The sequence below is a fragment of the Chionomys nivalis genome, chromosome 15 (genome assembly GCF_950005125.1).
Source record: "Chionomys nivalis chromosome 15, mChiNiv1.1, whole genome shotgun sequence".
NCBI lineage: Eukaryota > Metazoa > Chordata > Mammalia > Rodentia > Cricetidae > Chionomys > Chionomys nivalis.
In genome coordinates this window covers 28018411-28032623 of record NC_080100.1, presented here as the reverse complement: position 1 = coordinate 28032623, position 14213 = coordinate 28018411, and the positions used below count along the sequence as shown (strand labels likewise).

At 42.4% G+C, this 14213-nt stretch overlaps 1 protein-coding gene across 4 annotated transcripts in view; it reads right to left on the bottom strand.

Moving 5' to 3' along the window:
* Positions 1-210: 210 nt before the first annotated feature.
* Positions 211-14213, bottom strand: part of Znf131 (zinc finger protein 131) — a 31139-nt gene continuing 17136 nt past the window's right edge. For 2 of the 4 annotated variants that reach the window (XM_057789808.1, XM_057789809.1), the window contains exons 5-7: positions 11303-11982; positions 4261-4391; positions 212-2061 (exon numbers count right to left, since the gene is read on the bottom strand). In XM_057789808.1, the coding sequence (XP_057645791.1) occupies positions 1378-2061; positions 4261-4391; positions 11303-11982 (1495 nt within the window). In that variant the 3' untranslated portion in view covers positions 212-1377. Of the gene's footprint in view, positions 2062-4260; positions 4392-11302; positions 11983-14213 lie in introns of all 4 variants that reach the window. The other 2 variants (XM_057789811.1, XM_057789810.1) reach the window with 2 other exon arrangements.

Sequence of the window (14213 nt, the reverse complement as noted above, 5' to 3'; positions counted from 1 at the left end):
GGGGCTGGAGAGAAGGCTCAGCAGTTAATGCTGGCTATTCTTCCAGGCGACCCAGTTTGATTCCCAGCACGCATGTGGAAGCCCACGACTATCTCTAACACCAGTTCAAGAATCTTTTGGCTTCTGAAGCATCAGGCATGCACATGGTACATACATATAAGCAAAGCACCCACACATACAAAAGAATGAAATCATTAAAAAGAAAAAAAGAGTCATGAACACATACTTTTAAAGTTTACTTTAAAATGTAAATATTTCCCAGTATATAACAGGTAAAGAAAATAGCATATTGATTTTGTGGTTGTTATGTTTTTATTTTCCAAGTAATACTGATTAAAAATATTCACACACCTACTTTTAGGTCCACAGTTTAGCACTCTTATTTGTATGGCTTTAAAAGTTATAGCACAAAATCTTTACATTAAGGATTGGGGGAAAGAGTCCATTCAAAACAAAGCCTGATATATTATATACATACTTTCCTCTGTACTTTATTTTAAATACATTAATTTTAGAATGATGCTCATCTAGTTTTTTCATCTGGTGGTAAAATACTAGTGCAACTTCTCATCAAAATAAAGTTTACCACAGATGCAAATGAATTTTTCCAATTGAAAATGGCCCTTCAGCTGCCGTTAAATGAAAAATTTTCAATGTAACTTAAAGGAAAAAGAATTGGTAGTTGTCATTATAAGCAAAAATTTCAAGTCCCAGAGCAGTTTACAATGCTCCTTAAAACACAAACTTTGAAAGAACCACAGATGTTTTACTGAAGTTTTGTTGGTTTTGAAAAGGCACAAGGGTGTTTTTTTTTTCTTCCTTTCTTAACATCCTAGAAATTCTGCCACCACCGTTTCTGTTTCGGAGACAGCATTTGTAACCACTGGATAGACAAGAATGTTCAAAATAAAGCCAGCCAGACGCCCAAATGTGAACTGCACAGTAACAATGCGCTTCCCGCATGCAGCCTTGTGGTGCCTACATACTCAGTTTCCTAACATGCATTAGAATACAGATACGTATTCTAATGGTTTATATGATTTTATAATATGCAAAGAATTTAAGGAAGGAGATGACCTGGGGAAGAGAATACGGAGACCCTGACCACAATGAAAATAGATGCATTCGTACCCAACTATATAATAAGAATATAATTCATTTAAGTTACCAGAAATATACTTCTCAAAGCTCTCACTCATTATGAGAAATATTTCCACTCTGTGGCATTAACTGGAAGGAAGGACATCAGTCTGTTTCCACAGAAACAGTTCAGCACAACAGGAAGTAGTTTTAACTTTGGTCCACTTATCTGATAGCTTAAGGTCACACTGCCCATCAGTTTACCCCAAATGTAAATTTAAAGATATAATTGTTATTTCATTCTAAAACCGGCATAGACGTTCTGTCATTCTCTGCTTCTCCAGCATGGGAATACTCTCTTGGTTTGGTCTCTAACCCCTCGTCCTCTTCGTGATCTTCCATGGCAGCCTCAGCAGCATCTGCATGGCTAGGCTCGCTCTCCTCTTGGCTCATGATTTCGGGGGTCATGTGATCCAAGTCAGCTTGCAGAAGCTCAGTCTGTACTTCAACTGGCATCTGATCCACCCGTTCCACGTGCAGCTCTTCCACGTGCACTTCAGTCCCCTCTTCAGTCTGAATCCGACCCACTTCCAGATAGCTCACCTGGACCTGCTCGGGAAGCTCACTTATGTGTGACTCGTGCACTTGGCTGTCCTGCAGCAGATCTGGATGGACTTGTTCCACAGTTACTTGTGCGGAGTCCACCTGGACCTGAAGCAGTGGCAATACGTGCACCTTCCCGACTTGCTCTATGATCGTCATTGACGTCACTGGTTCAGTCTGGACATGTGTCTCTACCGAAAGGACCTCTTCAGTCACGATGCGTTCTGAAATATTGTGAGCGTCACTGAGATGCCTCCTTAATTCATTTCCCTGCATAAACCACAAGTCACACAGAGTACAATGGTTGGGTTTATCTCCAGTGTGTATTACCAAGTGATCTTTGAACTGGTCCCAGCTGTTAAACACACTGTTACAGACCTGAAATCACCAAACATAATATGTTAATAATACTTATAAATCAAACTGAAGTAAACGTGAATACATTTATTCTCCATAAAATACACTAAGGGGTTGAGGTTATCTAAGTGAGAACCTGCCAAGCATAAACAAGGCACTGTACTGGGTCTAATCCTAAACACTGACAAAACAAACAAACAAAACCCACAAAGAATAGAAGGGCTGAATGTATTGCTTAGTGGTAAGAGTATTTGCCTAATATATGGGATGTCCCGGGTTTAATCCCTAGGACTGGGGAAAAAAAAAAAGAAACAAAAAACACACAAAACACTACCACCCACACTGGCAAACTGACCGTCACAAAAATATTCTGAATATAGTTTCCAGTGTACCACGTGCAAAGCTATTTCCCACACTTGGTTTCATTTGATCTTTCAGCCCATACACCTAACAAAACTACAGTAGTGTTACTTTATATTTGATACTTAACAGGGAACAATGCTAAAAATGTTCCAGAATCTAGTGTGGTTTTCCCCACAGCTTCAACATTTAGACCCACTACATTATTTAGGACAAAAAAATACACTAATTGGGGAGACAGAGCTGTTACCTTGCCTGCTTTCCCTGCTGCTCTCCCAGATGCTACTGAGTGTCCCTGTGGTTAGGAATAACTAATTGTGGGAAGGCAAGATAGCTTAATGGTAAAAACATGAGCCACAAGTCTGCGCACCTTAGTTTAACCTCTGGCACCCACACGGTGAAAAAGAGAATAAACTCTTGCAAATTGTCCTCTGAACTCCACGCACTGCAGCATGTGTGCCCAACTGCCAATAAGTAAATAAATTATAGTACCCAAACCTGTTATTCCCCAAAACCAGGAAGGTGTAGTGGAACATGCCTCAGCACTCGGGAGACAAAAGATCATAATTCAAGGCCACCCTCAGCTGCGAAGTGAGTTTGCAGCCAGCCTGGGCTATGACTGTCTTTAAACCTGCATGTCCACAGCACTTCTGTGGTTTCAGACTACTACTCAGGGCAACTCTTATTAACACTGATCATCTAGGGCTGAATGAAAACAAACAAAAACATTCTATAATCATCAGGTGATGGTAGCACACACCTTTAATTCCAGCACTCAGGAGGCAGAGGCAGGAGGATCTCTTTGAGTTCGAGGCTAGCTTGATCTAAAAAGTGAGTTCCAGGGTAGCCAGTGCTGTTACAGAGAAACCCTGTCTCGAAACCTGCCCCCCCCCCCAAAAAAAAAAACCAAACCAAACAGCCCTTTCTTTACTCCAGGTCTTTCCCTGGCTCTGTCTGCCTGAGATGGTGATACTCTGACTCGGAGCTGCATGCTGATTCACCACTGTGACTTGTATCAAAAGTACATGTGCTGCTGGGCGGTGGTGGCGCATGCCTTTAATCCCAGCACTCAGGAGGCAGAGGCAGGGGATCTGTGTGAGTTCGAGGCCAGACTTGTCTATAAGACTAGTTCCAGGACAGGCTCCAAAAGCTACAGAAAAATCTGTCTCGAAAAAAACAAACTAATGGGCTGGAGAGATGGCTCAGTGGTTAAGAGCATTGCCTGCTCTTCCAAAGGTCCTGAGTTCAATTCCCAGCAAAACCATCTGTAATGAGGTCTGGCGCCCTCTTCTGGCCTTTAGGCATACAGACAGAATATTGTATACATAATAAATAAATAAATATTAAAAACAACAAAAAAAACTAACTAACTAACAAAAGGCGACGAGCTCCACCTGCCCCACCAGACACCACAGCGACACAAGCGGGCAGCGCAACAGGAGACTGGCACCTGCAGAGGCGCACGCAAGAGCTGCACAAGCTAGAAAACAAAACCTCAGTGTTTAAGGATTTTACAATTTTGGTTTTCTCCAGATTACAGCTGCTCTGAGGCCACACACTGGAACCAGCCACGAGAGGATCAGTTTTGATGACTATTGTGACCACATGGTTAACTGGGAGCTGAGGTTTGCTGCTGCCCAGTGTCACAAGAGAACATTCTACTGGGTATCACTAATTCAGGAAAAGATCAGATTTTGAAATGCCAAGAAAGTTTTTGCTGAACACATACTGCTTTTTGCACTACTGTCAAATCAAGAACTTCTAAGTCAACCCTGTGAGTCAAAGACTATTTATTTACTCTGCACTTCTAATGACTGCAAGTAAGTTCCTCTTGTGAGAACAAAATACACCCACACATACCTGGCATTCGTAAAGCTTCTTCCTTCCCTTTTTTGCCCCTACTCCAGTTTGGCATGCAGTGAGGTGACATTTGAGAGTGCTATTTCTAGCAAACCGCTCATGACAGTTTGAACATTCAAAAGGTTTTTCACCTATTGCAAGAAAAAAAATACATTGATAAATTGAGAACATCAGCAAAGGCAAGGATGAGAGTTCATCATTTTGGCTATCAATTTTTTTCTTTTTTCTTTTGCAGTGCTGGGGACTGAACCACACACAGGCTTCATGCATGCCAGGAAAATGACCTACCACTGAGGCACACCTTTGAAACAGGGTCTATTATGTATCTCTGGCTGTCCTGAAACTCGCTTTGTAGACCAGGCTGGCCTCCAATTCCTCTGCTCCTAAGTGCTGTGATTAAAGGTGTGTACCCCTAACCCAGATCATATTCATCTTCCCCCTCCCTCCCTCCGTGTGTGTGTGTGTGTGTGTGTGTGTGTGTGCAGGGTGGGGGCAGGATTTTCTTTGTATACCAGGCTGTCCTCAAACTCTTATGTTCACTCTTCTGAGTGTGCCTCTGCCTCTCCAGGGCTGAGAATGGAGGCATGTGCCACCATACACGGCTTTCCTTTCTCTTTTTTTAAATACAGTCTCGCTATGTTCCCTATGCTGGAATTGAACTTAAAATCTGCTTCAGCCTCCCAGGTGCTACAACTACAGGAATGAACCAAATGTCTGACTTAATTATCACGTTCTTAAGGAGGGGAACACAATTTATAACTCCTGTACTTTAGCATACCTAAACCTATTTTTCCTTAGATAAAAATCACAATCTCTGCTTGATGGAAATACAGAACTATCCTTTCGCTAAGCACCAGTTCTTTTTTATTTTGCACTTACCATGTACCAGATCATACTTTGGGTGACGACAATAAAAAAATAAAGGGAGGCACAGATCCACAATCTCAGTTTAGGAGAAACCAAGGCAGAAGATTCTGAGCTTGACACAAATTCAGGTAACACAGCAAGATGCTGTCTCAAAAAGCAATAAAGCATGGTGGTGAACGCCTTCAATCCTAGTGCCAGAGATGTTAAGTTCCAGGCCAATAATGGCTACACAGTGAGACTCTGTCTCTAACAAAACTAAAAACAAACAAAACAATAAGCTGATGCCTTGAACACTGTCATGAAAATAAATCCGAATGCTGCATCAGTGTTAAGGCAGGGCAATTCTGCCTGGAACAGAACGACCAAAGGGAGTTGATTTTAGCCAGAGCCCAGGTACAGCACTGCAGAGTGGGTGAGTAAGGAGGGAGTAACTGACTATGACTATGGTAGTAGTGTATCTGATATATGTAGATCTGATATATGTATATATGATAGTAGCATATCTGATATATGTATACCTGATATATGTATATATGACAGTAGTGAGCCACCTACTATCAACAACCAAGAGTGCAGGAGTTTAAATGAAGTGTCTGTCAAGTGGGGATGCAGGGAAAGACCATGAAGTCAGTGTGTTTGCAAAATAGCACGAAGACCCAGGTTTAGTCCTTAGCACCACATAAATTAATTGGGTGTGGGGGTCCGCATCTGTAATCTCAGTACTTGGGAGGGGGAGGCAGTTACATCTTAAGTACAAGATCATCCTGGACAATTCAAGGAATATTTACTGAATTCAAGGCCACTTGGGTTACATAAAACTGTGTCTCAAAAAATAAATAAATGAGAGGCTAGAGAGAGGGCTCAACAGCTGCTCTTCCAGAGGACACAAGTTTGATTCCCAGCACACATGGCGGCTCACAGCCATCTAATAATTCCAGTTTCAGGAGATGCCTTCTAGCCTCTGTGTGCACAGACTGACTTACATGCAGGCAAAACACCCATACATATTTTTAAGGAGAGAGAGAGAAATTTTAAAAAAGAATTTTAAAAGGCACTCAAAGCAGAGTAGAGATTCCCAAGAGCTAGTTGTCTGGACAGTATGGACTAGTATATACAGAATGGACTGACACATAGATAAAAGGGCCATTTCCAGTGGCAATGAATACGTCCAAGATGGATCAAAATGCTCAGTGTGCTATGTAACCACACGATCCTGAACAGATTCTAGAGAGACCCCAGGAAGACAGCAGAGAGAGGAGCCAACAGTGCAAACAGAGCTGCTGAAGGGCACCAAGGAAATTACAGTCGGCAGTACAGCGGGGTCAGAGGCCGGGAGCAGCCAAATGGAGCAGTTAGTGAGAAGCACAGCAGTACAAATAGTAGCGTATTTTTAAATAAAGCCTAGAAGTAGGGCTGAGGGTGTGGCTCAGTGGTAGAGTGCTTGTTTAGCATGCACAAAGCCCTGGGTTCAACTTCCAGAAACATACACACACTCACTCTTTAAGAAGAAAAAGGACTGGAAGAGATTTCTAATCAGTGAGAAATCACCACCTATTGACTTTCTGTGGGGGAGAAGGCGGGAAAGAGGAAAGAAGGGTTGCAATAAAGATGGACATGGTTCAAGTTGCAAGATTCAGCATTGGCCTTTGAAGAAAAATCAAGCTGTTGGAGACGTGGGTAAAAAGAGCTATGCTAACTCGAGAGTGGAGGGAAGGGTCTTGAATACACACAGCAGGAATCTGGAGAAGCCATTAGAAAAAGGTATCAGACCAGAAATTGCCTCAATTAAGGTCTGAGACAGCACTTTCTCCAGCACTGTTCTCTAACACGGAAGGATAAATACAAGTAGGAGCCTTCTATGCAAGAAAAGATAAGACAAGGTTCAGGCTAAGAGAGAAATCAGAGATATTATAATAAATTGATGGGGAAGGATGAGCCGGAAGGCTTGGACGTGGAGGAACAATTGCCAAGCAAGAGTATGGGGATTCAAAGACAGCATAGTGTTTGCAGAGCACAGAACCTAGATGTCAGAGGCTTCACTACCCCAGTAACAAGGACATGTTGGATCTATATGACCAAAATATTCATGTAGATTGACATTAAGTTACCAAGTCGCAAGTTCTAATAAAGTCAATATAGCTTTTGTACAGTTTGCACATGATAAAAAAAAATTAGGCAATACCTGATTACCCAGAATTAGTGTTGATATGAGAACTTTTTAATTCAAGAAACATTGAGAAATATGCTCAACAAAATAATTATGTTTTATCAGTGCATAATTTTTCACTACCAGTGAAATCTATAAGCCTTTTGAAAAGGCAATATGAGCGGCTCAGGAATATGCCCAGAAAGTGCCAGCAGTGCAAGCTTGAAGACCTGAGTTGGCACACAGCGTTCACCCAAGAACCCAGCTGTGGGAGAGAGAGCACAGCTGGGACTTCAGCCCTGGAGCTGATGTGGTAGCAGGCAGGTAGCTCTCTGGAGCCAGCCAGGCAGCCAGCGGGTGAGCTTCAGGGTCAGTGAGACTCGAAAATAAGGTGGAGAAAGTCACCTGAAGTTGATTTCTGGCTTCCACAGCGCATATACAGAGAAGTGCACTCACTCACATGTGCCACATTCACACACCTACGCAGAAACATACACATGTTACACACAGACACACACAAGTGCTCATACGTACGTAGTGAAGGGGCAATAAAAAGCAATCTGATGTTTGCCAAGATTTTCTTTAACCTGGAAATTCTGTTCTTAAAAAAATAATTACATAGCCCAGCAAGAGGGCTCAGCACTTGTTATGACTGATGAACTGAGTTCCGCCCCCGGAACCCACTGCAGGAGGAAGGAACCAACTCCTGCTGTTCTTTGATCACCACACTCATGTGGTGGCAGGCGCACACATACCTGCAATAAAAAGCCTTTCAAACTACATTATATGAGCATATGTAGAGAGATAAATGTACAAGGATGCTTACTATGCCACTCTAGTGGCAAACTCTAGTGAAAACCTTGTGTTTACTGAGAGCAACAACGATGTGCACTAAAATAATATGTAGCCACAGTTTTAAAAAAAAAAAACCCTCATGTTTCATTTGCAATCCCAGCACTTGGGAGACCGAGGCAAAAGGATCAGCTGAGCTACATAATGAGAACTTACCAAAAACAACAACAACAAAACCCCACAAAAACAAAGGTGAGTCTGAAATGAAAGGGCATAAATCTGCTGCTTGCACTTTTATTCCCAGAACTGTGTGCTTATGGTCACTTGATAATGCCAGCAATATACTGAAGGTTAGAGGCAAACATTCTCTACCATTGACCTACTGACCCTGCCCTGCCCCGAATGCTTTGTATGCCCAAGCACCACTCTCCAGTAAGTTATTCCCTGGAGCCAGGAGCCACTTTTAAGAGATGTAGAGCCGGGCGGTGGTGGCGCACGCCTTTAATCCCAGCACTCGGGAGGCAGAGGCAGGCGGATCTCTGTGAGTTTGAGGCCAGTCTGGTCTACAAGAGCTAGTTCCAGGATAGGAACCAAAAAAGCTACGGAGAAACCCTGTCTCGAAAATCAAAAAAAAAAAAAAAAAAAAAAACAAAAAAAAAGAGATGTAGACTAGGACTGGAGACATGGCTCAGTGGTTAAGAGCACTGGTTGCTCATAACCATCTGTAATGAGATTTGGTGTCCTCTTCTGGCCTACAGGCAGACATGCAGGCAACACATATACGTGTTGTAATAAATAAATCCTTAAAAAAGATCTAGCTAAGTTGGAAAGAATCACTTTTCCCTGCATGCTACTCGAGCTGTTTCTAAACAATTAGTTGAAATCTAGAAACAGTCATATGACTTTTGGGATGGGGGGTTGAGAAAAGGTTTCTCTGTGTAGCCTTGGCTGTCCTCGAACTTGTTCTGTAGACCAGGCTGGGCTTGAACTCAGAGACCCACCAGTACTGGGATTAAAGGTGTGCGCCAGCACTGCACAGCTGACTTTCTGAAAGACATGCAGACTGCTGAACTTCAGTCTCTCTGTGGGATGTGTACCATTATCCCTAACACAAAGAAAGGGGCCCCAGTATAAAACGACCTACATGTTCACCAAACGTTAACTGTCAGGACTGAAGCCAGAACTCAACTGTGATTTTTTATTTTCTGATTTTCCTTGGAAAGTAGGGAACAACTACTTAAAAACATGTTGAAGTCATCTCAAGGTTCTTACTCAAATGGGTCTGGTATTCTTCTTCACCCTTCGCTGGCTTCCGCCAGTCACAAAGTCAACTCCAACATAAAGTTCAGAGATCACCAAATCCCGTGGGCCCTGCCTCTTTTCACTCCTGCTGCAGCTACCTCATCTCCCGTTCTTAAGATTATTCCAAAAGATTTTTTTCATCAGAGTCGGCAGGTTTTATTTCACATCAAACTACTGTGCCAGTCACTGCTCTAAATAGAAACCTGACCCTTCTGCTTTCATATTTAAGTCTACAAGGCGATGTTCGTTCAGCTTGCTTCTGTACTAAATGGCCTCTACAGTGAGCATATGGTTCTAGAATTTACAACTAATAAAATCAAATAAGTTAACTTGATATCTCATATGAAGTTCTTTAGCCCTATAGTCACGCTGCTAAATCAAAAGCACAGGATGGAAGTCCCTTCTCTCACTGCTCACACTTATTTCGCCCATAAACCATTTGTAGATTCCCCCATGTCACCTGGGAGGCTTGCTCTAGCAATCTCTTGGTATTCCTTTACTTTGACCCAACTCTACAGTCATCCACCCTTCCACTAGTAAAGCAAACAACTTGCTTTCATGCTCTCCTCTATGTCTGTGTCTTCTTTTGCTTGAAAACCTGTTCCCACACTACTTTTCCTGTGAGTCATCATCACTGGGGCTGCATCTGATTCCTCAATTTCTATTAGTGAGCTACAAGTGACTCTGGGCAGTGGGATGACTAGGAAGGAGGGAGGAGGGAGGGAGGGAGGGAGGAGGGAGGGAGGGAGGGAGGGTCTATATGTAACAAGACTTGGGCACAACTGTCTAGAAATCCAACTCTTAGCAGCTCACAGTAACTGCTTTCTCTTACTATATGGGGTTTAGAGCCTAGTAAAAATTTGAGTCACTGACAGTAGGTCCTGTGCTTGACTTAGGAAATCTAGCAAGGAACGCTCAGGGAGTTAAAGCAAGGACAAGGAATCAAATGTGCGTGGGGGTAGGAGGGTAGGGAAATGACACAGAACTACAGTGACCAAAGAAAGACTTCCTGGATCTCTTCAAGAATGGGACAGTTCTCAGAAGAAAGAGTATGCCTCACCTCCCTTGGCTGTCTACTAGTCCACTAAGAGAGGTAGAGGAGGACAGACACAGATGACTATCTTTTTCTGGCTCAAAAATATATTATGACTTCTTAAGTAACGTGTCTGCTGCACAGACAACAGGGCCCGAGTTGCACCCCAGACACCATGTAAAAAACCAGGAATGGCAGTGTGGGTATGGACCCCAGCACTTGGCCAGGGGGAGGAGTGCAGGCAGATCCCTGAAGCTCCATGACTAGTCAGCTTCACTGAACAGATTAACTTCAGATTCAGTGAGGCTCTGCTTCCAAAAATAAAGTTGAAAAGCAATTATCGAGAAAAGACTCAACCATCTCTGGCTTTCACACATGCAGGAGCACACCAGGTATGCACATACCCACATGTCCACTCAACACCCACAGAATACAGCACACACTTTCAAGGCGATTAAATGTATGCCCCCCCAAAAGGAGAAAAAAAATGTTAAGATTGCTTATGAATGTCTATGTAACATTAACATGGGAAACAAAAATAGAATAAAGTCATACTATAATTAGGATTTAATAATTCATGGTACTTAGCCAAATAAATGTTTTACATATTTCTTTGAAGAATATAAACAAGGGTAAGACTTAAGAGTGACAATCAGCTTCAAGGTTGACAATGATTTGTAATTTAAAGCATCAAATATTTCAGCCGGGTGGTGATGGCGCACGCCTTTAATCCCAGCAGAAGCAGGTGGATCTCTGTGAGTTCAAGGCCAGCCTGGTCAATAGAGTTAGTTCCAAGACAGGCTCCAAAGCTACACAGAGAAACCCTCTCTTGAAAAACCAAACACAGGATTTAGACTTCAAGCGAATGTAGAAAAAATATACTTCAAAGTTTTGCTAATTACCTGTATGTTTTCGAAGGTGTTCTTTAAAGTGTCCAAAGTGGTCAAACTGTTTGTCACAGTACTGGCAAATGTGAATTTTCTTCCCAGCTCTTTGCTTCTTACTCAGCCCACCTTCCTCGAGGTGGTAGCAGTTCAGGTGCTGCTTCCAAGCACTCTCGCGGAGATACCTTTTATTGCATATGTCACACTTGAAACTCTCAGTGGAGTGTGATTTCATGTGTTCCTTAAAATGGTAAAACAATTTAAAGGAACGGTTACATTTCTCACAATGGAACAAGTCCTTCACATGTGACAGCTGAAGCTCCACAATTTCAATGCCTTCTACCTGTTTGCTTATGGGGTCGGGCGCACAGTCATCTTCACTAAGCTGTCCTTTGCCTTCACCTTGGCGGTACTTGCTGGTAATGTCTGCCAGCAGTGCGAGCGCAGAGTCATCCGAGGAGCCTGTCTGAATGTACTTTACAGACTGCTTGGCGGAAGCGACCTCCTCCAACGTTCCCATGCTCTCATCTTCCACTTCAATCGTGCCTTCAGCAATCTCCACCTCAATTTCCACAGGCTCTGATCCTGCAGATGGCAAGGATTCAGTGATAACATTCGAAGTTTCTGCAATCTTTCTTTTTTTTGCCTCATTTTTCCCTGTGGAATTTTCCTCTACGGGAGCCGAATTTTCTTTGTTCCTGAAAAGTATAAATTAAGAGCTTAAAAAAAACCATGAAAATAAAAATTAAAACTAAAATCTATAAAATCATAGAATTCTTTGAAAAAATAAACTAAATTTAAGTGGAAGGCAGAAAACAAAACTGGACAGCCTATACTGGATCAATTTTAAGATTTCCTAAAAGCTGTAACAATTAAGGCAATGATGATATTGTACAGAAATGCAAAGGTTAAGCCGGGCAGTTGGTGGCGCACGCCTTTAATCCCAGCACTTTAATCCGCCGGCAGAAGCAGAGATCCTGAGTTCGAGGCCAGCCTGGTCTACAAGAGCTAGTTCCAGGACAGAAACCAAAAAGCTACGGAGAAACCCTGTCTCGAAAATACAAAAAAGAAAAAAAAAAAAAAATACAAAGGTTAACGGAACATGATAAAGTCCAAAAACAAATACTTATGAAATTAACTTCTGAAAAGAAAATTGTTCACAGTGACTCAATGGAGACTCTTTTTAAAAGTGCTGATGCTTAGCAGGCAGTGGTGGTGCACGCCTGTAATCCCAGCACTCAGAAGGCAGAGGTGGGCGGATCTCTATGAGTTTGAGGCCACGCTGGTCTACAGAGTGAGTGCCAGGACAGCTAGGGCTGTTACACAGAGAAAACCTGTCTCAAAAAACAAACAAACAACAAAAACCTAACAACAACAACAACAACAAAGTGGTGAAGATGGAATATCTGGTATGTGTATCAGAAAATTTCAACCTTTAAACTCAGATAATTTATAAATTAGAACTCTAATTGGATCACAGATTAAAATGTGAGAACTATGGCGCACGCCTTTAATCCCAGCACTCGGGAGGCAGAGGCAGGCGGATCTCTGTGAGTTCGAGACCAGCCTGGTCTACAAGAGCTAGTTCCAGGACAGGCTCCAAAGCCACAGAGAAACCCTGTCTCGAAAAACCAAAAAATAAATAAATAAATAAAATGTGAGAACTAAAATTATTAAATTTCTAGAAAATAAGGGAAAAAGTCTTAGCCAGAGGCCCATCCACCTTTGCCTCCCCACTGCCAATCTTCATGCTGAAATTACACGAAAGCCTATAAGATACAGTAGTGTGACAACAGGGCATCAAATGTCCAGGGTGGGCTCTTTAAAAAGAAATCACTGCAAATCAAGCCTGAAACAAGGAGAAGGCATATATCTGTCATCCTTATCTAGAAAACAACAGAGAGAAATGCTCAACCAGACGCTCCAAAACCTGAAAGCGAAGATTTCTTACTGCTGACAGAAGTGTTTAGGTGGGCTGAAAACATGCAGCTTCTAGGGTGCTTGAAACCAAAAGCAGATGTGCCTTGTGTACTGGCAGTCTGTCACCGCCCACATCTGTCTCTGCCTTCTCCCTTCCCCTCTATCCTGATTTCAGCTGCTTTAAGGAAAAACAAAATTCATGGTGGAACAAAAATCTTTTCAGACATGGGAACTAAGGAACTTGGGCAAAGGGAGGCAGTTTCTAGTCAAAGACTGAGGATTTAGACTTGAGATCCTCATCACACAATTGCACGCTATAATTCTTCTAAAAAGAAGCAATTAGCATGCTGCTGGTCACATACTGGAATTGACACCCAACCTTTGGAAAGTTGAAAAGTCTGCCAGTCTAAAAGTCATTTCGTATGGAGTCAAGCAGACTTTGGGACTAATATGGTAAAACAAGTGTCCCACAAGTATCTTTGGTCAGTCAGGAAGAAATGCTTAATTTGACAAAGTAGCTGCCTTTCTGTTGCAGGTGGCTCAGCCTCAACCAGATTTATGAAAGACAAAACACACACAGTGGCTAAGGTTGGTAGGCTGTCCTCACAGCTCTTGCCAACATTCCTCATGATTTATCTTGCTATATTTTTATGGACACACAAGTTGTTGCCAGTGGCTTAACTATTTGGTGAGTTACCTTGAAAGGCAGGGCACACTCAAGACACCTACTTCCAAAGCCGCAATCACAGGGAAAAGAGAGTGGTTTCGCAAACTTCCTGAGTTACTCATTTAGAGGTCCATGTATATTTTAAATGGCTGTTCTCAATAAGACTAACTGTAAGCAGTCTATTAAACAAGTCTGCTTTGCCCAGACTGCCACCGTTACACCAAGAGCCAACATTCTGATGTGTTAATACATTTGTTATCACAGACTGGTCTTAAAGGAAAAGACGCTCTTTCTGATGTAGACTTCACATCTGACTTCTGCTACCTCCTAAGAAATCGCCTA